At 45.9% G+C, this 27,097-nt stretch overlaps 1 protein-coding gene across 17 annotated transcripts in view; it reads left to right on the top strand.

Annotated features, from left to right (window-relative positions):
* Window positions 1-25,421, top strand: part of LOC116873011 (transient receptor potential cation channel subfamily M member 3) — a 484,792-nt gene extending 459,371 nt beyond the window's left edge. For 15 of the 17 annotated variants that reach the window (XM_032866614.1, XM_032866613.1, XM_032866612.1 and 12 more), the window contains 4 exons: window positions 12,185-12,335; window positions 12,454-12,653; window positions 14,151-14,283; window positions 23,249-25,421. In XM_032866614.1, coding sequence (XP_032722505.1) covers window positions 12,185-12,335; window positions 12,454-12,653; window positions 14,151-14,283; window positions 23,249-24,701 — 1,937 coding nt within the window. In that variant the 3' untranslated portion in view covers window positions 24,702-25,421. The remainder of the gene's footprint in view (window positions 1-12,184; window positions 12,336-12,453; window positions 12,654-14,150; window positions 14,284-23,248) is intronic. The other 2 variants (XM_032866616.1, XM_032866615.1) reach the window with 1 other exon arrangement.
* Window positions 25,422-27,097: the final 1,676 nt, after the last annotated feature.

The raw sequence follows: 27,097 nt of genomic DNA, 5'->3' as shown, positions 1-27,097 counted from the left end.
TTGTAATCTGGGGTCAGTTGGAGCGGAGCATATCCATGGCAACCACGGATATAACCAGTTCCTTCACTCACCTAGTAACGTGAAGTAATAGGCTAATTGCTCACGACACACAGCAAAACAAGGTGTGGCTCTGTTCACTGATTGTACATTATTTTAGGCCATGCCTCACCCTTTTCCCAACAGATCCCACTGCAGACCCAACACCGTGGTGCTAAATGAAGCCCTCGGTCAAGGCGGGTGCAAACAGCTATGCCTAAGCCAGTTGCTTATGCTTGGGTCCATCTACACCTTCTAGTGAAGTGGGGAGATCTCTGTTTCCGTGGGTTAAAAACAGTCTGTTTACACAGTTGACTGGGGTAAAGGAGACCTGAAGATGACTGAGATGGAGTCTTCAAACCTATGAGATGAAGCAGCTTGTCCAGCACCCTATGAATGGCACTTCTGGGTCAAGAATTATTGTTCATGACCCTTCCAAAAAATATCAGCTTACTCAGTTCCAAAAGCAGCAGTGGACAATCAATAAAATGAAAACTGGGCTTTGTGATTTCTTGCACTATATTTGTGGTGATCAATCTACATTTTCCATTTATAATGAATGTATTATCCACATAGATGTGGTTCTAAAGTAAGCATGTCGGCCAAAAATTACTTATGCTTAAACTTACACTCTGAGAAGTCTTCATCAGAGTATTCCCTATGGATATCACCATTTGGGGGCGCCTGACCCAGACAAAAGAATGAAACACAAAGAAAGTCTATATGCAGACATCTGGACCTTCAACTTTAACGTAGCCGTCAACTGCCTCATCGTGAGACAGGAAACAGTATGGTAGCTAAGATGATGGAATGTCTTAGGAGTTCAGGCTCTGAGGCCTCTTACTAGCTGTGTGCCATTGAGCAAGTGACTTCCTATTTGGGCCTCAGTTTATTTATCTGTAGAATGGACAAAATAGTACCTACCGGGTATGCACTAAATTATTTCTCCCCAAATTTATGTGTTGAATCCCCAGACCCCAGTGTGACTATGTTGAGGCCTTTAGAAGGTAACTAGATTTAGAGGAAATGAGAGGGACCCTCATGATGAGCTTAGTGCCCATTTAATAACAGACAGTGGAAGGCTTGCTTCCTCTCTCTCTCTCTCTCTCTCTCTCTCTGCCATATGAGGATACAGTGAGAAGATGGCTGTCTGCAAACCAGAGGGAGGGCTCTCTCTGGAGAACAGATTCATCAAGCTCCTAGGTCTTAGACTTTCCAGCCTCCAGAATTGGGGGAAGTTAATATCTTTTGTTTAAGCCCCCCCAGTGAATGGCATTTTTATTAGGACAGTTTGACTCACTAAGACACTACCTTGGATTTTTCTTCTGTTTTTTAGGAGCTGAAATTTATAAAGCATGAGGAATACTTCCTGGGATATAGCAAGTGTTTTATTATTTGTCAAATGGAAGTTTAAAAAGCAGATGAGCAGATGAGAAATCCTCAAGTGTTTCTTGCAGGATTTTCACCATGTTGTCCTCATGTTGAGCCTCTGTAATCTTATTACCTTTTTTAAAAAAGTGAATTTGTTAATTATGATGAAATGAGCTAGTATGAAAGCATCTGGCATAGACTCTGACATAGAATCTCTAAGATGGTTGGAACTATGGTTTGTTTGCTATATAATTCTAAATCCTTGTATCTGAGTTTGAAACTTGTTTGATCAGAGCCGCATCAACCCTGTTCTTTGAAAGCCCATAGATGAACATCTGCCTTATATGTCTGTCCACGTTGGCACGTCCTGTTGCGGCCCCAAGGAGCGGTGATCACTCTCGTTCCATCAGACGTTGGTTTTCTGTCACCTACAGCAGCACTGCATCTCACGCTGGGATTTGACTGTAGCCAGGCGGATGGTAGATGCACATGGGAGCCCGCTGCTCCGTATCTTGCTAGCTAACTTAGCAGTCCAGCTGAACTTGACCCCGCAGCTCTCTTAGCGGCTCTCTCTCCTCTCTTCCTGGGTGTGGCTGTGCTCACCCACATGTGTGTATGTGTCATGGCTCAGTGTGTGGCCCAGAGCCTGCATATTAATCATTCTCCTTTGCCTTGATGGTTGGACAATATATGGGGAAAGAAAGAACATTCCATTATAAACGCCCCGCATTTGCAGCCCACTAGCTGGTCGACCAGAGAACCCAGAGAGCAGCCTTTGCTTCATGATGAGTCAAGGCATAGAGCAGGGAAGCCCGGCTTTTTCCTCTTCTAGGCAGGCCTCAGAAACGAGCCCATTTCATACTGCTTGTAATTTAATGTTCAGATTCTCCTGAAGGTCTCCTCAGACCGACTTGGCCACAGGAAACACCACCACCCAGCGTTATTAGAGTGGAGCCGCATGAAGCAGAAACTTATTTAAAATGGGATGGCCGTGTTTTAAAAAAAACAAATACAGGTCAGCTGTCTCATCAGCGGCGTGTGCTTTGTGCAATGACAAAGTGAAGTCATCTCTCTTCCAGCACTCTCTTCAACTCAGCTGTTGGTTTGTGAAAACAGGGGCATCCTTGTTGGGGGAAGGGGGAGGACCCAGGTCTGAGAGGAAAATGCAGTTGCTACATCAACCATCTATTTCACTTAAAAAAGCAGTCACAACCTTCCTGTCTTCAGGAGCTGTGAGCTCAAACCCGCCCTTTCTCTTCATTAACTGTGAGAGCCGCACGCTCTGCTGAGTACAACGGTCCACACGTTTTTCAGACTTATCCGCCGGTCACAGCTTTTGGTGGGAGTCCTGCACCAGAGAAGGTTAAGATACTCAAGGCACCGAGGGGGTTCGCCTGTATGTGGGCTTGTTGTTCTTTGACATGGTGGGTACAGCAGTTGGCACCAAGCAGCCGCCGCTAAAGGGTTTCGCTGCAAGGACAAAAGGTGGGTTTGTCTTCCGAAGCCATCTTGCGAACCCTGTTCCCTCCCCCAGGCTCGCACTGTGAGCGTTTCTTCTGTCTAGAAAAGGTGATTTAGCTCAAGTCAGATGAGAAATCAGCTCTGCCTTTGGCCAATAGAGGCAGGACAGCCCTTCACATGGGTGGGATCGTGAGAATGCTCGTGTGAGCCCGGGTACCAGTTTTGATGAGCTCCCCATTTCTCTCTGGCAGGTCGGTGCAGAGGGGAGTCTGAGAGTCCCTGTTGCAGACTGCGCAGGACCAAAATTCAGCTGGCTTCAGCTCTCCCACCTGGGGATAGGGGTTTGGTCTCAATTTCATTTAATGGCATCAGGGAGCTATTGAGAAAAAACAGAAGCCATGAAGAGAGGGCTCACTTAGTAGAGCAAGAAACTACCAGGCAGGAGCTAAATTAGGTGAAGGGGGTGAAGGGGAATTACTGTTTCTTTAATAGAGCCAGGAAGGATGACAGTAAGTAATAGCACCTTATCACTATCTGACTGGATCTGCCCAAGGCCCCACAGGATACCCTCCCTCTACCCCTCAGTGATCTTTCCTCTTATTAAGTTCCTGTCCCCTGCACTACTTCACATAAGAGAACTCACCTGTGGCTCACAGAATGCAGCAAGCATGTGACTACCCCAGGGCCTTTGCACTGGCAGTGCCTGCTGCCGAATGCACCCTGTCGCCAGAAAGCATCTTGTCCAACACCCTCACTGGCTCCCACCTCACCTTCTCTGTGTGGCTCCCAGCCACCCACACGTTCTCCTGATCCTTTTGCCTTTGCCTTGCCCTTTTTTCTTCCACAAAGCTTATCACCTACTAGCACACCACTTTGTTTACTCACTTATTACGCTAGTGTTTATTTGCTGCTCACCCACTCCCATCCCCACCCCTTCCCTGTTCAGGCAGTGGAAGGGCAGGGGTCTCTGGTGTGCCATCACCCGTGTACCCCAAGCCCTCAGAACAGGGTAAGGGACTCTATTAGTACTTGAAAGAATGATGACGGAAGCTGGACAGGCATCATCACTGCTATTCATATTATTTCTACTGCTGTGATGTCAAACTTAGACATGAGGACATTGAAGCTCAGATACAGGCACTGACCTACTGAGTAGTATACAGATAGCAAAACATCCAGTCTAGGGCTCAGACTGAGCCCACCTACAGTCAGTGCCTTGTGTCCAGGGACTTCAGAACATGACTTAGTAAGATGGACCTATTATAGGTAGATCCCCGAACGGGAAGTGTACAGCAATGTGATTATTTAAAATATTCCAACCATGATTAACAGCAAAGTGCTTTCCCCAATCCTTCCCCTCTCTGTGCCCCACAACCTTGCATCTCCATTTGACCTGCACCCGAGTTTCTTACCTTTAACAGATCACTCGTATAAGGTGAAAGTGTTCATTGCAACTGGTGTATGTCAGTGTTGCCCGGGGAGAGAAAATATTTGTTAATCTACTATGTGTAGATGTACCGCCCTGCAACCGTGTACTAGAATCACAACGCTGTTTATATGTAGCATACAGCTGGACTTGTGCTCACAACATGGCAACAAGTGATGGGCACCGGTGAGCCCACCCACAGGAGTTTAGGTTTAAGCAGAATGTGGACCACCTATGATCTAGATTTTCTGCTGTTGGAAGAGCATCCATTGTAGTGTGAAAAGCTCACGTTTAATTTTTTTTTTAAGATTTTATTTATTTATTTGACAGAGAGAGATCACAAGTAGGCAGAGAGGCAGACAGAGGGAAAGAGGGAAGAAGGTTCCCTGCTGAGCAGAGAGCCCGATGCAGGGCTCGATCCCAGGACCCTGAGATCATGACCTGAGCTGAAGGTAGAGGCTTAACCCACTGAGCCACCCAGGCGCCCCAAAGCTCACATTTTAACAGAAAACAGAGACAAGTGGGCTCTTGTTTACGTGAAGCTGGCCTTCAAGTAACAGGAGAGGGGGCAAGGTGATCAGAGCCCAGGCAAGAAGGGCCAGAGGGCCCCCAAGAGGGAAATGGGCCAGCAGACAGAGCCAGGAGCATGAGCTGTGAGTGTAAATGGATTTCTTGCCTTGTCGCTTACCAGGGAATTCGTAAATAATGTCAGCGGGAACTCGTGTTTGCTTGTAAATGCTTTGCTGAATATGAGGGGCCACATTGATTGTTTCCTTGATGTCAATAACTCTGGGGGCACAATCTAGTGGGAATCGGCGGGAGCCATGGATCATTTTTGTGGAGCCGTTACAGCTTCACGTCTGTGATGTACGTCTGTATGTCTACATGGAGAGATGCCCAGTCTGGCTCTCAGGACTGATGTTTCTCAGCACAGGAAGCCCTGCAGGGAGATTGCTGGTTCTTTTGATAAGACGCTCCCTCCTGAAGAAGAGCCTGGTTCTTCCCTCTTCAGGCACCTTATGGAATAGATGAATGGGTTTCTGAAAAACCATGCAATCCCTTTTTAAACAAAAGCATGAAACATATTCCTGTGGCATGATGGCTAAGATGTGTGGACCCACTGGGGAAACCTTCCACAGTTAAGGCCATGAGAGTGGATTCTAGCTCCCCACATCTGTGATGGAAGGAGAAGGGATATTATTGCCACATGAGGAGCTATGACAAGAACCTCCCAGTCAAGAATGACAGTGGAGATGGATGGTGACACAGAGATCTGGGAGAGTCAATCATTTATTTGACTTTCTCGGACTTTTGTTTTCTTTTGTTTTTGGTCTGAAAAAGAAAAAAGCTCCAGTAATCCTAGTTTGTTTAGGCAAATAGCAAAAGGAGTGAGGTGAGCCCTCAGTAAAATTGTAAGTTAAATGCTTTTTATTTCTGTCCTTCTGACATTTTCCTGAGCCCCCTCTGTAACTGCCATGAATTCCCAGCACTCTGGATCATGGTCCCCTCTCAAGAAACTTCTAGCCCAAGATGCTGATTCTCCCTAAGGTGTGAATGACTGTCCTCAACAAGAGAAAAATGGTAATTGTGAGAAAACAAAACCCACTCAAACTAGAATAAATAAAGACCGACTCTAAGTGTATAAGAGGAAACCTCGGAGACATTCAAAGACAGGAAGTAAAGCATGACGTGCGCTGACTGGAAATGAAACTGGAAGTGGTTTGGGGAAGCCAGACTCCGAAGACATGACCGCTCTCGTCTGCCTTCTCACCACTTCCCTCTGGCCTCAATCAATCAGTCATCTCCCTGTCTCTCCCCTTTCCTCCCTCCTCTCTCTCTCCGCTCCTTCCCTCTGATGACTTGTTTTCCTTTGACATGATCTAACGTGGTCTGACTCCAGTGATGTTTCCGTGAAGCTCCTGGCATCCTCTCCCTCAAGTTTCTGCACCTCAGTTTAAGTTCTAAAGACAAAGTCTGGTTAGTCATTGGTCATTCAGTGAATTTGCTCCTCTTTGGGTGGTGATGGGAATGGCCCTAAACTGGGAGTTTTGGGGGGAGGGGGTGGTAGTGAAGAACTTAGGGCTTTGTCTGCCTTGAAAGGCAGGCTGTCTCTCCTAGCTATGAGCAGTGCAAAGGATGTCTAGTGTGCGTTATCAGTATGTCATTGTCTCTTGGCCATGGATATGGACATTACCTATTGATGATGCCCAGAGACCCACCACCCTAGAAGGTGTGGCTTAAAGCTGTGAGCCTATCAAGCTCAGGAGGGTGTGGGCTGGCTGGACGGTTCTCCTGGTCATGGCTGGGCTCAGTCACGTGCCAGGGACTCAGCTGGCTGTCAGCTGATCCAGACCAGCCTGAGCTCCAGCAGCAGAAGTGCCTGGAATCAGAGGTGCATGTGTGTCCTCCTCCAGCCGACTAACTTGGACATGTTCCTCATGGTTATGACTGGGGTGGAAGAGTGGAAACAGAAGCATTCAAGGGTTTTGTCTAGGTTCTCTGGGGATCCCATTTGCTAACATTCCATTGGCCAAAGACACTCACATGGCCAAACTCAGAATCAAGGAGCAAAAAAATAGTTTCTACTTGTTTGGTGAGAGAAACTGTCAGATCACATGGTAAAGGAGCTTCGCTATGGGGGGAGGAGAGAAACCGGAGCCATTCGTGCAGTCAATCCAGTGTGTCATGGCAACAAACTCATGGACCCGTGCCACAGGCTACCTCCTGCCCCAGCAAGACTTGCCCAGAATCTTTCTGATACTAATTCCTGATCCAAAGAATGAATACCAAGGTTGGAATTTTGAAGCCTCTCAAATAACATCAAAAAACAACAATTTTGTCACCATGTGAACTACATGTATTGAATAGCAAGACTGGAGAACTAAGGCAACAGAGGGAAGTGAATTTCTCCCCCATATTGCATGCCCCACCCGCGATTCACACATGACCCACCTTGGCTTGTGACATCCTGCTTTCTCATTCACCAGATGAAAAAAAATGAGGCGTATTCAGTTTAATAGTGCCTTTTAAGTGGCTCAAGGCTGAACATGTGTGCAAATAGCTAGTAGACCAGAAGCCCTGAAGCGTCCAAGCCTTTGTCATTGGTGCCCCCTGCAGTGGGGCATGTCAGGCTGTGGGGGCTAATTATTTGATTGGTTTTGGGCTCAGGGTGGAAAGTGTAAGGCTTCTACAAGTGACCTACAGGGATAGACCTACAGGGATAGATTAGCTCCAGGGATAGTCCATCCAGTCTGAGAGTTATTCTGGTCTTTTACTCCTCGCCATAGAAACACAGAGTCACAGAACAACAGGGCTAGATGGGCTTGGAAATCATCTAGTCCAGCATTTCTCAATCGTTAGTCACATAAACCATTCATTGTTTTGTAGAAATGTGTTCTAGTCTTTGATGGTTTTAGAGAAACTGGCTTCTTTTTCAAAGCTAAATTATTTTAAAAAATGTATCATCATGGCCTTAAGTTAAAAAATCAGTGTGATTTTATAGAAATAGAAGATAACCATAAAACAAACAGATCGACCACCACCTTGTTAGGAAATTCTGTCCAGTTGTTTGAGCCTTCAGCCTGCCCAATTTTCACTAATAAGGGAGTTCAAAAATGAAGCAAGTGGTAAAGGAGTATTATCCTCAACTGGAGTATTCTTTCTGATGGAGTCAGGGAGATCAAAAGGGACTTGAAAAGGTCATCAGTTTCTCACTATCTGATTCAGTGTTATTCAGTGCCCTGCCCCTGTATTCTAAAATCATCTTGGACTTCCTGAGTTGTCGTGTGTGCCCCATGCTGTAGGGAATAGCATTCCCTACATTCACATGTGGAGAAACTGAGGCCTCTTCTCTCTCCTTCCTGACAGTTACCTTTGTGCCACGTCACTACTGCTTTGCCTCTTACCTAGCAGTTTGGCTAGGGGAAGGGAAAAGAAATGAAACATAAAAGAAGTCAGAGGCAGAGCTGACAGATGGTGCTTTTGACTCTACGAAGTTGGAGCTTCCCTGGTTTTCAATTACACCTGCTCTTCCTGTCCTCCGTTACTGGAAGACATAGATGGTAGCCCTACCCAGAAGCTGAAAGAAATAGAAAGTTGCCCCCCACTTCCATAAGGAAAACTCCTGACTGGCTCCACCACCACCCAAGACATTTAGATCAGGAACCTTCTAGAAGGATGTAGCCATACGAAGGGAAGCATCTCCAGTTGTCTTGCCAAAAAAAGCACTGTGTGAGAAAAGAGCAGAGCCATCTAAATCTAATTCACCCTTGGAGTAGGCCATAGAAGCTGTGCTAATGGAATTCTAAATCCTCTGGCAAACTGTATGGATTTTCAAAAGGAGGTGGAGAAATCCTTTTTGTCCTGTTATCTTCTCAAGATGGATTTTTAGTTGAAAATCCTTCCTTAAAAAAAAAGATAGGATAAATGTAGTCATACACTTAACTAAGCTCTTTATTCCATTGACTGTGATCTGGAATAAGCTTTTGAGACGTTTCTTCAGACAGGAGGGGAAGGGACAATCTTGGAGAAATACCCTTCTTCATCATATTTTTAAGGATGACTCTGATTATATCAAACACCGCTTAGTGTTTCATTTTAATTTTCTGTTACTCTTTGGGGAAAAGGTACTGTGTGCATTTTTAAAAAAGTTTCTTTTCCACATATATTATAGGATGGAATTAAAAGGGTATGCATCTTAATCTTTGCGACGTGGGTGCCTACATCTGATACCTATAATGTGAATGAGATTGCTTTCTTCACTCTCTGACTTTGTTACCTCATCTGAACGGCTCAGGCCATTATTCATGTTGATGGAAATGAGAAAAATTCAGATGCCTATCGACTTGTGTCTGCATTTGTTCATAAAAGAAAGGCTCCCCTCAGCCCTGTGTAGGCCCTTTCCTCAGAGACACAGTGGGAACTTTGTAGTCAAGAAGGCTTGCACGGACTTTCTGACCCTGAGATCCGGACAGGGATCCTCAAGCTTTCTGAGCCTCAGGTCTTCATCTGTAAAATGGGGATAAGGATATCTATTGTGTCAAAATATTGTCACAATTAAAATAAGGTGGTATAACTAAAGCTCATAGCACAGGGTCTGACATTTAAGCATGCACTAGGTGGTGGCTACTATTATTATGTATTACTACATTGGAAAAGCCACTTGAGCTAAATCAGAATACTTACCAGCTCTGGGGTCAGAGGGAAGACCGGACTCACTTCTTCGTTCATCACTGTATCTCCAGTCCCAGTTCCGCTAGCATGTAGCAAACTCTCGGTTTTTTTTTTTTTTTTTGGATGAATGTTTGAATGGTTGTGGCATTACCCCTCATTAGCTGTGCGATCTTGGGTAAGGCATGTCACCCCTCGTGAAGTGTCCAGAGCAGAGGCTGGCACATGCTATGCTCTCCCCACGGGTGTCCTCCAGTCTCTACGGTCCTTCACTTTTGAGGATCCCAGATAAAGAATTGGGATCGGCATTTCCTGGGGAAGATGGCAAGGGAGACTTCATTCAAGGGGGTGGAGAGCTACTACGATGGCGGTTTGCAATAGGAGAGAGAGATTGGGCCCAACTCTGAATGCAGCTAGGGAAACCAGAAATCGGTGGGTAGGTCAGTAGCTGGAAAATCAGGAAGAGGAAATACCAGAGTAAGGGGGTTCCTGCCCTACAGGCCAAACCGGCTTCTTGGCGAGGGCTGGCCAAGGTGGTCAAGACACCAGCTGGGGGATGGTGGAGGATGAGAAAATGGAGCAGATATCAGTGGTGATGAGTTATTAAGGGTGGGAATTCTGGCCAAAGTGGCTTAGCAGGATTCTTGCTGAAAAGGACAATGAAGAGACAACAGTCCAGGCCTAGCTGAAAAAGAGCCCAGAAGAGCCTGAGCAGAGCTTAGCCCGGCAGAGAGTCTCTGTCAATACCTCCCCCAGTCCTGGCTGGAAAGGAGCAGAAAGTGAGCTGGGGTGGGTTCCAGAAAGCTACGTGAATGTTGAAAACTGAACAGGGTGCATCCAAGGTGGAGCATGGGAGTGGGAGCGAAGTTTTGGAGGGGCCTTCTGGAAGCAAAAGTAGCATGGCTGAAGATCAGGAAATAAGAGAGAGTGTGACATTTCTAGGAACCGCAAGAGACTCAGTCCAGTTTGTATGCTGCAGAGGGGTAGGAAGTGGCAAGAGGTGGCACAGGACCAGATACCCTCAGAGTTTGGACTTCGTCCTGAAGCACGGGGGGGCTCCATCACTGGGTTTTCCTTCCAAGGGAGTAGATAATCAGCTCCTTCCAGAGGACCCTCTTGGGTGGTTTTAGCGCCCCACATGCCAGTAACAATGATGCTGGAACACACCTGCCCCCAATACACAGTCGCCTTGCAGCCTGATCCAAATGAAGCATCTTTTCTGGCTGTAAAGCATCTTTTCTGTCTTAGTGTCCTGACATTAAAAACCCCTTTTGGGCTAAGAACATGCATTTTGGGGCTTGAGAGAATGTCAGAAATCACATACACTTGCCAGCCTAAGTCTAGCTCAGTGGACTCTCCTGAGTGGCACCTGGGAAGTTTTAAAGGAAAGAAATACCCTTTCCCCGGCCACCCTCAGAGATTCTGGTTCAGTTGTCTGGGGGTGGAATGGGGCATCGGCATATTTTAAAGCTCCCCAGCACAGCCAGGGTTGAGAACCACGATGGCGTGCGCCACGTAGCCACGTTTGCTCTTGAGAAGAGAATAGACCCCCCTTGCCAGATACTCCCGCCGAGACGCTGGACCAGCATTGCACCCCTTTCCGGCAGACCTTCAAAAGCTGCCTGTAGCAACTGCTGAGACCACTGCAGGCCCTGCCAGCTTCCTACAGGCAGGCCACCTTCTAAAGCCAGTAGGAGGCAGCTGGAGAAGGAGAGGGACCTCACGTCTCCCTGCTCACCTCTGGGCACCCTTTCACTCCCCAGCCATGTTCTCCATGCAGCACTAAGAAGCTCTGTGAAAGATTTGCTTTTCCCCTGAATTTACCTGGAAACTCCAAGAAGGCCTCATTAGCACATTACTCACACTCCCCCAATCCCACACATCACCTTCCTCCTCGCCCCCACCTCCAGAACTTTCTTTTTTTTTCTTCCCCCTACTTGCCCACTTAATCAGTGCAGTTGGGTTCTGTGCCCTGGGCCCTAGAAAAGCATATTTTTGGAATGGAAATGCCACCAGAAGAAAGCAGGTAACTAAGGGCTCCAGGGTCCCAGCTCATCACCTCTCATTGGCCTCCCGGCGAAATGCCATCCATCAGGTGTGCCGAGCAGTAAGCCCTCCACGTACTTCCCAAGGCGCTGCCCTGCTTTATGCCTTCCACGCTGAGACAGCAGATCCTTAGCTTGGTGCCCCTGGGTTGTTTCCCACAGCAATTAGCTGTGCCCTGTGTTAATTCCAATCAATAACCCGCTGCCACTGCTCTTATGCCTGGCTGGACGCTGCAGCCTCCATGGCACATTTTGGAAGTAACTTGCTGGGGCCGTGAGACTCTGCACACCCTGCCTCTCCCCAGGAAAGCCCTTGACAGGCTTCCTCCTGACAGCCAGTATCCTTCACTGAGTGTCGGGGGCAAGGGACAGGGTGAGCAAGCGGGCGTCCCAACACCTCTTTCATGTCCGGTGACAACTCGGGAGCCGAACCAGCTCCCCTCTGGGATCCATCCCTTGGGATATCCACAAAGCTTTCATTTTCCTATTTTGGCTTTTTTAGAATTCTTTTTTTTTTTTCCTTTTTGTTTGAGATGGCCGTCTTTTTCTTCCATCTAAAAAAACCCTCTCTCCTTCAGATCAGTCCTTTTTTTTCTTTTCTTTTCTTTTCTTTTTTTTTTTTTTTTTTATCACAGAACCACGGTTTCTCATTTCTTGCCTCTGTTGCTTCCTTCAGCTCCCTGTGGACAGAATGAGACCCGGGAGGATGGCAAAATAATTCAGTTGCCTCCCTGCAAGACGGGAGCCTGGATTGTGCCGGCCATCATGGCCTGCTACCTTTTAGTGGCAAACATCCTGCTGGTCAACCTGCTCATCGCTGTCTTTAAGTAAGTGGGTTCTTCCTCGGAGGTCTTGGGACGGAGTGGGAGGCCAGGGGAGGGCAGGCTCTGGTGCCTGAGAAAGGAGTGGCATCTCTCGCTTGATTCTCTCTCATCTCTATTTCAGCAATACATTCTTTGAGGTAAAATCTATATCCAACCAAGTGTGGAAGTTTCAGAGGTATCAGCTTATCATGACTTTCCACGAAAGGCCGGTTCTGCCCCCACCTCTGATCATCTTTAGCCACATGACCATGATCTTCCAGCATCTGTGCTGCCGATGGCGAAAACATGAGAGCGACCCAGATGAGAGGGACTACGGCCTGAGTAAGCTTCGGGTGACGGCCCTGGGCCACCACAAAGCAGGGATTCCTACCACCTCCTGCAGACTGTCATGTAGGACCCCATGCCCACCTGGTTATGCCTATAGGACTTCATGAAGAAACCAGCCCTGCTCTCTATTAGTCAAAGGAAAAACAGAAACACTCCACGATCCACCTTCTACCCAGTGTTTCTAAAAGGAGGTTCTATTGGCATTGGGGTGGAATAATTCTTCACTGCGTGGGATTGTCCCACACATCACAGAAGATTTAGCATGCCCGGCCTCCACACATTGAATACCAATAGCTCCTGCAGGTCCCTAAATGTCCCTCAGTACCCACCCACACTTAGGAACCACTGGAGTCCAGCCCCATACAGGCAAGCTCCTGTGGTTTCTCCAAGTGTTAAATAGAGCACCTACATTAAATCTACTGGACCAGAGCCTCTGGGATTGGGACTCAGGGGGTACCTCTTGGTGATCACTAGTGCACCAAAGCTGAAACCAAAGCCACTTCCTCAATGGCTTCTCAAAGTCTGAAGCTTTTAACAACTTCCCTGACAAAACAATGCCCAGCTTCGTTCTAGACATTAAAACTAGTGAGTCAAAGAGGGCCTGGAATTCCAGAAGTTACTGTTTTCACTAGAAACACAAATCTAGGCAAATAGAAAGCTTAGTGGGAAAAGGGTTCACATTTCCACGGGGCTCTTTCTACGGCTGTATCAGTTATGAATTACTCTCCCTGATAGTTATAGAAAACCGGACTAACAACAACACAAATCAATAAAGTTGTATTTTTCTCGTGTAACCAAAAGTGAAGGGGTAGGAGTCCAGAGCTCAGCAGTGGCTCCCTGAAGTCAAAGACCCTGCATTCCGTTTTAGGCTCTGCTCTTCCTTCTTGCACTGTCTTATCTCGTGGGAGCAAAATAGCTGCTGTCTTCCCAGTCATCACATTCGTGTTCCAGACAGGAAGAAGGGGAAGGTGAGAAAATGTGGAGAGAAGCAGCTCCCTCTGAAGAGTTTATCAGGAAGGCAGAACCTCTTCCCAGCACACCACCCCTCCCTGCAGCACACTTCTTTCTCTGGAGCCAAACTGGGTCTTGTGGTTGCTGCCAACCTCAGAGGAGGCTGGAGATGTGTGGATGTGGCTTTCCAGCCTCAGCTGTGGGCGTCTGCCACACTCTACAAACCAGAAACTGAGCTTTTGAGTAACCTGCTTTTTCTTTGACTTAGCTCCTTTCTCAGCCTTGCAATGTGTATAATGCGAACCCGTCCCTGCAGTAAACCAGACACACTCAGAACTTCAGGGCTCCAGAGTGAGCCTAACGCACAGAAGGAGCACAAGGACAGAGGTCACCCAACTGGGTTGGGAGTTAGCCTGACACTTAGTAAAGAATTTCAGCCCCTTTTCTGAACGTTGATTAAGTGAGGAATGTCATTAGGCCCACAGATCAGACGCCATTGCTTGTCCTTCCTGTCTTACATTGCTCACTTTTTTCCCACAGAATTGTTCATAACTGATGATGAGCTCAAGAAAGTACACGATTTCGAAGAGCAGTGCATAGAGGAATATTTCAGAGAAAAGGATGACCGATTCAACTCGTCCAATGATGAGAGGATACGGGTGACTTCGGAAAGGTATGTTCCATGGGCACACGCCTCTCACAAGGATGTTTGTGTCATGGCATGCCTTACCAGCTGTGTTTGTTTGCAGCCCCCAAAACAGAGATTCCCCATGTGTTTATCTTTATTTTCCAAGCTTATGAGAGAATGGAACATTGTCTGAAGCATCTATAGACCAAAATCCCATACTCAGAGATCCTGGACTTCTCCAGGAGGCAATAGCACCCACTCTCCTGGACACTAGGTTGTTGAGTCTAGGACAGGTTCAATGGCTCAGACCAGAAATTGGAACATTCCCGCCCAGACACCAACCAAGAGAGACCCAGCCCAAGGTCTCTACTTGGGCTGGGTCTCCAGCAGGTTGGTGTTTCATGTAGATCTCCAGACATCTTTTCAGGAGGAGTAGAACAGTCCTCGTACCTGGTTCATATGGACATTCAGTGCCTCTGAATCAGCAGCAGCCAGAGACTTCTGAATTAGGTACAATAATGGATGAGGATTTTTTCCCGAATTATTTTGTTTTGTTCTTTTTATAGAACAATATGAAAACAAATGAAGAGAAGCAGATTCTTCTAGCCAGTGGTGATATACTTGCAGATCTCACTGGTCAAATAGTTTTGTGGACCAGTAACACTATAAGAAAAAAAAAAAATCCCAAAATATAAAGAAAGAATCCTGGAAGTGTAATTAATCTAGCTTAATGCAAAGGGATTTACATTTTCTGATTTTTCTCATTTTGCTGTAGACTAATAAACACTTCATTCTGGGCTGGCATGTTCAAAACCCAGCATTTGGGAACCATTCTGGTAAAGACTTACAAAGCTTGGTGTAACTTTCAGTTGTAAGCATTTGAGACATGAAGATGGCACTATTATAAATAGTGGGGAAAGGCATTATATTGATGACTTCAGTTGATATGATTTAGACTTCTAAGATATGAATCAGTGACCTCGAGTTTTCAAGAAATGACATTTTATCTGTTAACCCGCTTTGTGCACTCTCTAGTGGCTCTGTAGAAATTACGCAAGCAGCATTCTTCTGTCCCTGGCTCTTCATTTCTTTGAAGAATGCAGTCTAGATAAGCAGGTATATACACACATGCCCATGAGTGATTGTATCCATTGGTACTCCGCCAGTATTAACAAAGTTTAAAGCTGCGCACAAATTTTATGCACATCTGTCATTGCACAACAGAGCATTCTAGGACGATATGATGTGAAGCAATTTTCTGGCAAACAGAGGAAGGAGCTGTAAATCTAAAAATCTCTTATTCTAAGGTCTTGAAAAAGCTATTTATTAATGGACATATAGCCATGTGGTTTCCAGAAAACTGTGCCACGTGGACACATTGCCTGTTGCTCAAACATTTCCAAAGCATATGTGCACGAGACTTTGAAATGCTTTTTGATCTCAAAAAGCTACAGACCTGGGATCAAAGAAAGGTAGGGGGAAGGAGTATTGAGATGCAAGGAAGCCTTCACCTCTCTGGGGAACTAGAATGAGAGGTATTGGCACCAGAGCCTGTGAACATGTTGTGACCATGCCACCAGTTCCTTGGCACTGGATAGAAACAGGAAGGAACTATATATAACACCTTACCTGAGCCTCTCATGCCCACCTGTAAGCACTTGCAGGAGACTCCTTCCCCAAGACCGTCTTCCTCTGGGTGTGGTTACAGAGCTCTGCCCTCAAGGACGATGACCAAGGTGAGCAATTTCCAGAAATTCAGGACAGATCACAGGCACCCCCTTCCTGTGTCTTAGGCATTAAGTAGCTTTCTGGAGAAGTGGAGGCCTGGATGACCAGGACAAGCTCACGACCAAGCTCAGGTGCCAGAGACGTGCATCTAAGCCCAGGTCTCATCCTGCTTCTGTTGCTTCTGTCTGTGTTTGTTTGGGGTTTGACTGTTGGTGGTGGTGGTAGTGGTGTAGTGGTTTGTTTCGCATTTGCAAGTGTACCAAAAAATCGTTAAAAACTAGAATTGCACTCTGCACAACAGACACCACAAGGTGCCTGAGGGAACAAACATCAACCAAGGGAACAGAGGACCCAGCTTCCCCACCTCACATGCGCTCTAGCGCACCTCCTTTCTGAGTGGAATGCAGGTGAAATCACATGTCCTATTTGCTTTCAACAGATAGACAACATATAATAGATAATAAGTGATAGATAATACACATAAATATAATACACACACATTTGGATAGTTACATGTTTAATTTACGTAATTAACTGTACACATATGAATAAGATATTATATAATTCTCCCTTCATGTTAAACAGCCCCAATACAGGGATTTGAGATCAGAAAAATTAAGACCTGGCTCTGCTCTGCTAAAAGACTTGGGAAAAGGATTTCTTTACATAGCGAGCCCCACATTCCTCTCTTTGCCACCGCCTGTAAAATATAACTTATTTATATAAGTTTTACTTGCATAAATCTTTTTAGAAATACAAAGATACTTCCATAATTGTCAACTTAAATGCATCATTCCTAAGTCATATTTTTGCACCCAAATGTTATATAAAGAGTGCAATACAATATTCGAGAGATCACTAACACCTCTTAGGAATTGATTCTGAAAAGTCCTTCTTTTCTCCATTATATTCATTTTGTCTCATTGTTGACTTGATAAGTATACCTGCTATGCCTTCACCATAATTCCCCAGATGCCCACCAGCACAGATCAGGTGAACCAAGACAGAACCAAGACATTGGTATGACTCTAAAAATACCTTCCACTGACAGTATTGGCCCCTGTTCCACCACCTCTCCTTTTGTTAATAACCAGCCAGATATCCACATTTCTCCCCTCAGCCCAGTGTGTCAGCCTCCCTGCTAAAATCGCTAGGTACTCCATCACAAACATTATGCATCTGTGTTACTGTATTGGTCTAAATTATCAAGACAAGATGACTGCTGTGCCCATAAATTCTCCTGTTAAAGAACTCTACCTTTTTAAAGTACTCAAAAAGTGCCATCTGCTTAACTATATACTACTGAGCTATTCTGTAATGCTGCCTAGAATTTATGTCAAACTCATATAATTCCTATAATTCAGGAACTTTTCATATCAGAAAAACCTTTTCCTATCTCCAGTCTCCCGGCATTTCTTTTTTATTTCCCACTGGTTATTAAGGGTTGCCTACATTTTCTAGTGATCGCAGCTGCAAGTTCTTAACTCCCTTAAAGCAGGGTTTGCAAACTGGTGGCTCTTGGGCAACATCTGCCCACAGAGGGCTATTGGGTTAGGCTTGCAGTGATGGTTGAAATCTGTTCTGAGTGCCTCCGGCCTGGGCATCCCCTCTGCTGCCACAGCATCCCTGCTTCTGTCCTCACATGCTGCCCGGCTTCACCTGCTTACTTGATCTGCCCCCCCCATAGGCATTTAACTCTCAGACCCATGACTTAGAGCTTCCAGATCACCCTCCCCATCACCCCACCTGTCAAGTTCCACTTGTCAGAAGAAGTTGCAGTTTGATTTTTCTTCTCTCCAGTAACCATTTAAGCGAAGAAGGATATACATGGTTTCTAGCATCACTTATCGAACATCATCATTCCTGAGCCAAAGGGCTTTGTGCCCTTTGTGCTCTTCACCTAGATCAAAAAAAAAAAAAAAGGAACAGTCATGTGACTATTAATAGTGTATTCAACTTCTAATTTTCATAACAAAGGGAGACAAGAATAACTTCAGATATATGAGACTCATAAGTAATCAAAAACTAGTGTAAGCCAAGAAAGATGAGCTTTACCCACCTCCCAACCATATCTTTTTTCCAGTGCTGATCTTTGGTAGCTCTGCTAATTGAGTTGGATTTAAATTGTGTTCCCTTTTCCTTCCCAGGATGATGAGAAAGATGATTGGCCCAAAGGGAAGGGAAGGTGACCCCAAGGGAATTGAATAATTCACAAATTAGGTGCCAGTCTATGGAGAAGCCAGAGTTTGACTTATTTGTTCTGCATCATTGCCTTTCATTTGAAAACCTGTGTGAGCATGCCCTCTCCCCCAGCAAGAGGCCCTGTGATTGGTTGATGTGATATGGGATTGTGTTTGCCCCTCATCCTATAGCCATCCTACTGCTAGCACTCCAGGGAGGTTGTTTTATTTTTTTTTAATTCAGTTTAATTAATATACAGTGTATTATTCATTTCAGAGGTAGAATTGAGTGATTCCTCAGTTGCATACAACACCCAGTGCTCATTACTTTAAGGGCCCTCCTTAATGCCCATCCCCCAGTTACCCTCTACCCCCCACCTCCCCCCCCCCAGCAACCCTCAGTTTTTTCCCTAAAGTTAAGAGTCTCTTATGATTTGCCTCCCTCTCTGTTTCCATCTTATTTTATTTGAGATCTAAAACAGACATGGCAGGGCACCTGGGTGGCTCAGTTGATTGTCTGCCTTCAGCTCAGGTCATGATCCCAGGGTCCCAGGATCAAGTCCAAATAGGGTTCCCCACCCAGTAGAGAACCTGCTACTCCCTCTCCCTCTGCCTCTCCCCCTGCTTGTGTGCTCTCTTCCTCTCTCTTTATCAAGTAAATAAATAAATCTTTTTTTATATATATTTTTTAAAGATTTTATTTATTTATTTGACAGACAGAGATCACAAGTAGGCAGAGAAGCAGGCAGAGATAGGAGAAAGCAGGCTCCCTGCTGAGCAGAGAGCCCGATGTGGGGCTTGATCCCGAGACCCTGAGATCATGACCCGAGCTGAAGGCAGAGGCTTTAACCCACTGAGCAACCCAGGTGCCCCATAAATCTTTTTTAAAAAATAAGTGAAAAAGGCATGGCCAACCAGTCCTCGTATTCCTTCCTTTTTTTTTTTTTTTTTAAGATTTATTTATTTATTTATTTGACAGACAGAGATTACAAGTAGGCAGAGAGGCAGTCAGAGAGAGGAGGAAGCAGGCTCCCCCCCAAGCAGAGAGCCCGAGGTGGGGCTTGATCAGGGCCCTGGGATCATGACCTGAGCTGAAGGCAGAGGCTTTAACCCACTGAGCCACCTAGGTGCCCCAGTCCTTGTCTTTCTTTTACTGCATTTCCTTTGACCACATTTTGAGGATATCAGGAAAGAAAATGAATTTGTAGAAAATAACAGCTCTTAAGAAATTGCACTTTGAAGCTGACATTTTCTGTGTCATTAGAAGCTTCTTGTGAAGGCTCTTTTCTTCATCATATTGGCCATTAGAAGCTTGTTGTCTTCTTCCCTGTGCTTTTCAACAACCCACTGCATGCCCTCTGGTCGGGTCCCAGCTGTCACTTTCTTGGGCACCCAGGGACAGGAGACGTCACATCCTTCCAGGACCCTGTCGTGCGTCTCTTGTGCTTGCCTCCGAAGTGATGCTGAGTAAGCCCTGTGGCGCCTAGAGATGTGAAAAAGGGAAAGAAGAAAAGAGTGTTCTTCCCACATGGCACCTTCCTTTCCGTGGTCCCTCTTTTTCATCCTTACTTAGTGACTTCCTGTATCTCTCTCCTTGAGACTTCCTATCGATTCATAAATTCTTACCATTCTTACTTCTGTTTTATCTCCTGAGTGGTTTGACCAGAGTCAGTAACTAGTGACTGCAATCATGACCCAGAACTCTCAGCTTGTCCCTCACACCTATTTATATCGGTGACGCACACCCATGTATAATCACTTCTCAAAAAAATGTTCTGGGAGGCCTGGGTGGCTCAGTCGGTTAAGCCAATGCCTTTGGCTCAGGTCATGATCCCAGGGTCCTAGGATCGAGTCCCGCATCAGGCCCCTTGCTCTGCGGGGAGCCTTCTCTCTCTGCCTCTCTGCCTGCTTGTGTGTGTGTGCCCTCTCTCTGAAAAATAAATAAATAAATAAGATCTTTTAAAAAAAATGTTTTAAGACGAAGGGAGGCACTCTGTTTATGGAACAAACATGTAAATTTGATTCCAGGATCTTTTCTTCTCTTCAACTGTTGGATTAAACGTCTACAGTTATATTCACGACCTAACTGAGCATACAGTTTGGTGGTTAAACACATCCAGAAATCCAGAAGTTGGAAGAAACAGCCCCTCCCCCCAGTTCTTACTTTTCCAAACACCTCAGACCCCACAGGAGAGCCGGCTGAGGAGAGATTGGCAACGAATAGCTCCGTGGTTCTGTTCAGGCTGTCTTCGCAACCCCCTCCACCTCTTCCATTCCCTGGGGCCATGCTCCTTTCCTTTGAGTCCCCCCCCCCACCTCTTTGTTTTCCTTGAAAACCCTCTTCCTCCTTGCACCACCTGTCTGTCCTTCCCCCTCTCTGTTCTTCCCTTCCCACTGGGCTCCTTAGTTTTTGTCTCGTTTACTATCCGTAACCAGCTCCAAACTCCTCCTTGGGCTCATGGTGCCTTAGTTCTGCCTCTCACCGGCTACTTTTCTCTGCCCTGTTGGATCCCTTGGGCAGAAGGCAGGTGGGACACAGGGAGGGAGCTCCCCGCAGAGCAGGGAGATATTTTACAGTGTTCAGACCCATGTTCACACACAGTTAGGCTGGAAGAGCATCTTTCGCTCTTTCCATACCAACTTTTTATATACCAGGCTCCAGGAAAGGAAGGAGAGGGAGGAAGGAAACTATCCTGCCTATTTTGATTCTGCCAACACTAAACAACTAAGAGATCCCAGTACCTAGAGCATCCAAAATGGAAAATCTCATTCTACAAAAATGGGTCTCTCCTGCTCCTGACTTTAATGAGGATGTATTTTACCCACTTACCCAAAGCTTATTGCATGGCAAAAAATGAAACTGCAGTCCCTGTGAAACCAAACTGCAGAGGCTAGATGGTGACAAAGTGAATTGTGCCTCTGTACGACACACAAACTTATTATTTTAAGTAGTGTTTCTCCAGCTATGTTTACACCACAAAATCAACTGAAGCTGGGGAAGGTTGTATTTTCCTTCTGAATCAGCTGCATTAGCTGGGTGAAGAGCGTTGTGTTTGCCAGATACAGAATTGCTCAATTTTCAAGTCTTTTAGGAATACACCGGGGCGTGGCGGCAGAAAGTTCCCGGACCCTGGGAAGTGCTGCGTTGGGTCTGGAGCACGAGAAGGACATCTCCAAGGCAGGGCTGGTGAGGGCAGTCTGGAACCTTGAGCCAGGGGAAGGGACCCTGGAAGATAAAAGAGTGGGAGGAGGGAGTTGGGGGGTGGGAGGACTATTGCTGGTAGAGACAGAAACATGGCCCGAGGCCAGAGGATCACACATACCTACTCTGGCCAGAAGAGCTTTTTGGTTTTTTAAAGCCTCCAGGTCTGAGGCACCTGGGTGGCTTTGTAGATTAAGTATCTGCCTCCGGCTCAGGTCATGATCCCAAGGTCCTGAGATGGCATCTGGCTCACGGCTCAGTGGGGGGCCTGCGTCTCCCTCTGCCCCTCCCCCTGTTTGTGTTCCCTCTCACTGTGCTTCTCTCTGTCAAATAAATAAAATCTTTAAAAAAAAAGAAAAAAAAGAAAAGAAAAGAACTTCAGTTCCTCCGAGAGGGAAACCACATGCCTCTAACTCCTCCTTTGGGCACTGTAACATGTATTTTTCTGACAAGGGTGTCACTACTATTTATATATTGCCCCCACCATCACAACAGCTGAGGGGACCCAGCCCCAATTCCCACCACTGTTCCTAAAGCACATTCTGTACTCCGCCCCCAGCGTGTTTCTTTGAAGGCTCAGCAGTCACGGGACTTACTGCGCCCACTGGGAGTATTGGAAACGTATCTTTATCTCTAGCTTCTCCAGAAAAGTTGTGAATGGATCTCACTTAGAGTCTCCAAAAGATTTGCCTTGTGGCATTTCACAGTGAAAGTTGGAGGTCACAGCAAAGCTTGGTTCTGGTTTCTCCTTTCCCAGTCAAGTGAAAAGTATGGCACAACTTTATTTTAAGGATGTGGACTCTGTCTTTGTAAATAAATGTCCAGGCAGCCTACTAGACCATTGAAATCAAGTTCATAACCACGATGGTCTCGGTGAACCATTAGTGGCAGCTGGCAGCATGGAAATGGAAAAAGGAATATGAGACAGATCACGCCCTTGAGAATTATCAGTGGGGAGGGTGGAGACATCTAGAAATGACTGTAATATAAGGCATCTGTGACCAGCTATCCAGAGAGACACACGGGGGGGGGGGGGGGGGGGGGGGAGGAGAAAAATTTACTTCTTGACAGGCCCTCCGGGGATTACCATAAATTACTTTATGTAATCTTGGTTAAATTCCTTGATGTTTGCTTTTCCCTCATTAATGAAATGTTTGGGTTAAATTATGTCACAGGTGCCTCTGTGACAGGACTGTATTAATTCCTTCGGAGGTGCTAAATTTTAAAAAGATGATTGTGAATGGCAACAACCAGAAAAGATTATTATCTAAATGCAAAATGGGGGTGCCTGGGAGGCTCCAGAGGTTAAGTGTCTGCCTTCAGCTCAGGTCATGATCCAAGGGTCCTGGGATGGAGCCCCATGTCCAGACTCCCTGCTCAGTGGGGACTCTACTTCTCTCTCTCCCTCTGCTGCTCCCCGTTCTTGCACACACTCTCTTTTTCGCTCTCTTTCTCTGTCAAATAAATAAATCTTAAAAAAAAATAAGTGCAAAGCAAAATAACCCCAGTCCACACTCCAAGTCTTCTGTGGACACTGCAACGAGAAAAGCTGCCTCCTAAAATTCTCTGGTGCAGTTCTGAATCAAGTCATCGAAAGGCAACATCCTCATCTTGGTGGCGACTGATTACGCCAACGCCCTAATACATGGTTAGTTCCTTGAACCCCGCTCCAGGTCCCAGCTAAGTCATGAGGTACTTGGGTCCCACTCCACTTCAACAAGAACTACTCAACTTTGGTGTTTATCGGGATTGTGCATTAAATTTTACTGAGTGGAAAGGGGTTTGGTAGATAAATACCACTGGATTAGATCATCTCTCAGGCCTCTTCCAGCTCCAGATGATTTAGCTTCTCCGGAGAGGAGCCCGGCCTTGCGTGACCCTCCTTGTGTTTCTCGCCCAGGGTGGAGAACATGTCCATGCGGCTGGAGGAAGTCAATGAGAGGGAGCACTGCATGAAGGCCTCGCTCCAGACCGTGGACATCCGGCTGGCGCAGCTCGAGGACCTCATTGGGCGCATGGCCACGGCCCTAGAGCGCCTGACAGGTCTGGAGCGGGCCGAGTCCAACAAAATCCGCTCCCGGACCTCGTCCGACTGCACAGACGCCGCCTACATCGTTCGCCAGAGCAGCTTCAACAGCCAGGAGGGGAACACCTTCAAGCTCCAAGAGAGTATAGACCCTGCAGGTGAGGAGACCATGTCCCCAACTTCTCCAACCCTAATGCCCCGTATGAGAAGCCATTCTTTCTATTCGGTCAATATGAAAGACAAAGGTGGTATAGAAAAGTTGGAGAGTCTTTTTAAAGAAAGGTCCCTGAGCCTACACCGGGCTACTAGCTCCCACTCTGTAGCGAAAGAGTCCAAAGCTCCTGCAGCCCCCGCAAACACCTTGGCCATTGTTCCCGACTCTAGAAGACCGTCTTCGTGTATAGACATCTACGTCTCCGCCATGGATGAACTCCACTGTGATATGGACCCTCTGGACAATTCCATGAACATCCTGGGGCTGGGGGAGCCCAGCTTTTCGGCTCCAGCACCTTCCACAGCTCCTTCAAGTAGTGCCTATGCAACTCTTGCACCCACAGACAGACCTCCAAGCCGGAGCATCGATTTTGAGGACATCACCTCCATGGACACAAGATCTTTTTCTTCAGACTATACCCACCTCCCAGAATGCCAAAACCCCTGGGACACTGACCCTCCAATGTACCAGAGCATCGAGCGCTCCAAAAGTAGCCGCTACCTAGCCACCACTTCCTTTCTTCTAGAAGAGGCCCCCATTGTTAAATCTCATAGCTTTATGTTTTCTCCGTCGAGGAGCTACTACGCCAACTTTGGGGTGCCCGTGAAAACAGCAGAATACACAAGTATTACAGACTGTATTGACACAAGGTGTGTCAATGCCCCTCAAGCGATTGCTGACAGGGCTACCTTCCCTGGTGCCCTGGGAGGCAAAGTGGAGGATCCATCTTGCTGCCATCCTGAGCGAGAAGCAGAACTGAGTCACCCCAGCTCTGACAGCGAGGAGAACGAGGCCAAAGGCCGCAGAGGCACCATCACAGTACCCTCCCAGGAGGGTGATAACTCGGACAGAACCCTGTCCAACAACATCACGGTTCCCAAGATAGAGCGTGCCAACAGCTACTCGGCAGAGGAGCCAAGTGCGTCATATGCACACACCAGGAAGAGCTTCTCCATCAGTGACAAGCTCGACAGGCAGCGGAACACAGCAAGCCTGCGACACCCCTTCCAGAGGAGTAAGTCCTCCAAGCCAGAGGGACGAGGGGACAGCCTGTCCATGAGGAGACTGTCCAGAACATCCGCCTTCCACAGCTTTGAAAGCAAGCACAACTAAACCTTCTTAGTCAGCACTGCAGGAGGCTCAAGAATCCAGCCCTGAAATCCTCCCTGAACTCCACCTATTCCCCTTCCTTGAAGCTTACCTGCTGTATTCTTAGCTGAGCAAAACAAGCAATGCCTTGGGAGGTGTTAGCTCGAAGGTGACCTCTGGGCCGCAGATCAAGAAAGCACTTGGTCTAGCCCAGTGCCAAACACGGGGGCTTTAAGTCATGTTCACACTCGATGGGTAGGGTGGGAAAAGAGGGAGAAGAAGGGGTGCGGTGAGTGTGTAGGTCTAGCGACTTCAGAAAGCCATGAGCTCTGGGAATGAAGGGGCTTCAAGCACTCTCCATGCCAGGAGGCATCTTTCCATTTCTGACCATTATCAAGAGTTTTAGGATACAGGGCTAAATTGCAAAATAAGATAAAATAAAGTAGCCAGCATACAAATGAGATATTCTAAACTTCAATTCTGTTTTCTTTTCACATTGGCTCCATCACTGGTGACTGATGAAGAGCATCCTTTTTATTCAGTATAAGCCGGCAGCAAGCAGTTCTACCTAACGTCCCACATCCTTCTCATGCCAACACTTCTGTAATTGATCATTATAAAGAAAAAACAAGGTAACAGTCATAGTTCACCTGTCTCTTCTATATTCACTTCTGGTGCCACAACTGTTTATCTTTTTTGAAGAAAATAAAGGGAACAGAAATGCCTTTTTGTGTTGCAAGCAAAATGAAAGCTTTTTGTGTTGCAAGCAAAATGAAAGAAGAATTGAGGCTAAAAACAAGGGTCAAGTAGTTTATTATAGACAGTGGGCATTCGAGTATAGTCGAGCAAGCTCAGGATGAATGTAATTAAATAATTTTATATTTTTAATTTATTTTGTATCTCACTTGTCATCAATGAAGTCACTCACTGAATCTGTGATAGTGAACTGAAAGAAAGAAACATATATAGTGGGCAGAACTCACTAAAATTGCCATGTGGTATACTGTCACATTCTCACCCTTCGTGTCCCGTGTCATGCTGCTGTGTGATTGTCATCATTTGCATGGCTCCACCATGTCTTCTGAACATCTCCAAGATGTACCTAGAAATTCTTCACACCACTCATCACATGACCATTTTGTATATGAAGATCTGATCACACGTGGATATTTTCATACCTAGAGTTTTGCCGTTTAATCTGAGCTCAGCATAAATTTAATTGGAGTTTTTCAAGGGCTGGTATCTTTTTTATGGAAATGTTCCAAAGTACTTTTTAAGGAAGTTTCAAATCATAAATAACCTTAGAATTGACTGGGAATTTGGTACAACCCAAAGCCATCAGTTGCAGGCCTACCATGAATATTTTTCTTATATGTAGAGCTATAAAAATGATAGAGTAGACTCAAGTAGAAAGCAAACCACATAAAGACTTCTATAGTATATGCTGCTTATATACCTATATATGCATTTACACAGAGACATGTTTATATATAGTATATAAACAGGCATATAGAGCTTTCTTCAGAGGCTTGGCCTTTTCTATCACCTTGAGGTATAAACCAGGATTTTTAATATCCAAGGAGTTCCATTGAAAGAGTTCATTCTGTTATGTTGGATTTTGATAGATGTTGAAATTATGTTTTTGGTTTTTTTTTTTAAATCCCTATGACCTTAACTCTTCCTTGTACCAAACTAAAGTTGCCAAAATGACTGGCTACCTGCCCTTTGCTTCTTTTCTGTCCGGAAACACTTGCTGCGATGACATCTTATTTAGTCTGGTTTCTCCTGCACGAAGTGATTACGCTGAGCACAGTCTGAATTAGACATGCAGTTCTAAGCCAGGTAGTATTACGGACTCTTTAATACAGACGTACGCTACTAGGTTAGAATCTGGATTTGAAGGGGAATAAAGAAATATTGACCCTCAGATCTTCCAATTCCTTCTTGTGTCCCTGATTTTCAAAAGAATAAAATCTTTAAGGAAAATGACCTAATGTTCTTGGCCCCCAAAATAGTATGTGGTTCTCCCGTTGAGTTGTCATTGGGAGCTCCAAATTTTCTCATTATGTGAAGTCAAGTAAATATGTGGACTAAAGCTGTAGCCTGTAAGGTTTTTGTGTTTTTTTTTTTAAACCCCTCTGAACAAACCTTTTGGCTATAGAAATAGTTATGAGGCCACATACAAAGAATTAAAGAATTCCTTCTCACTCTTTGGCATTTGAGTAAATTGGACACAAGCAACCAGACTCCCTCGTGTGTGACTGCTCTAGAAATGCTTACATTTTTATTGAGCCCCACATTGGCTGTTTCCCTTTCAGCAAATAGGCATTTGGTCTGAGAATAAATCAGTTGCCCTTAAACTTCCTTGAGTCATGCATCTCAGTGAGAATCTGATGAAAGCTCTGGACCCTCTCACCAGA

The sequence above is a fragment of the Lontra canadensis genome, unplaced genomic scaffold, assembly GCF_010015895.1.
Source record: "Lontra canadensis isolate GAN:19392208 unplaced genomic scaffold, GSC_riverotter_1.0 scaffold31, whole genome shotgun sequence".
NCBI classification, from domain to species: domain Eukaryota; kingdom Metazoa; phylum Chordata; class Mammalia; order Carnivora; family Mustelidae; genus Lontra; species Lontra canadensis.
The sequence above is the reverse complement of the archived record's forward strand: the minus strand, read 5'-3'. Positions and strand labels throughout refer to the sequence as shown.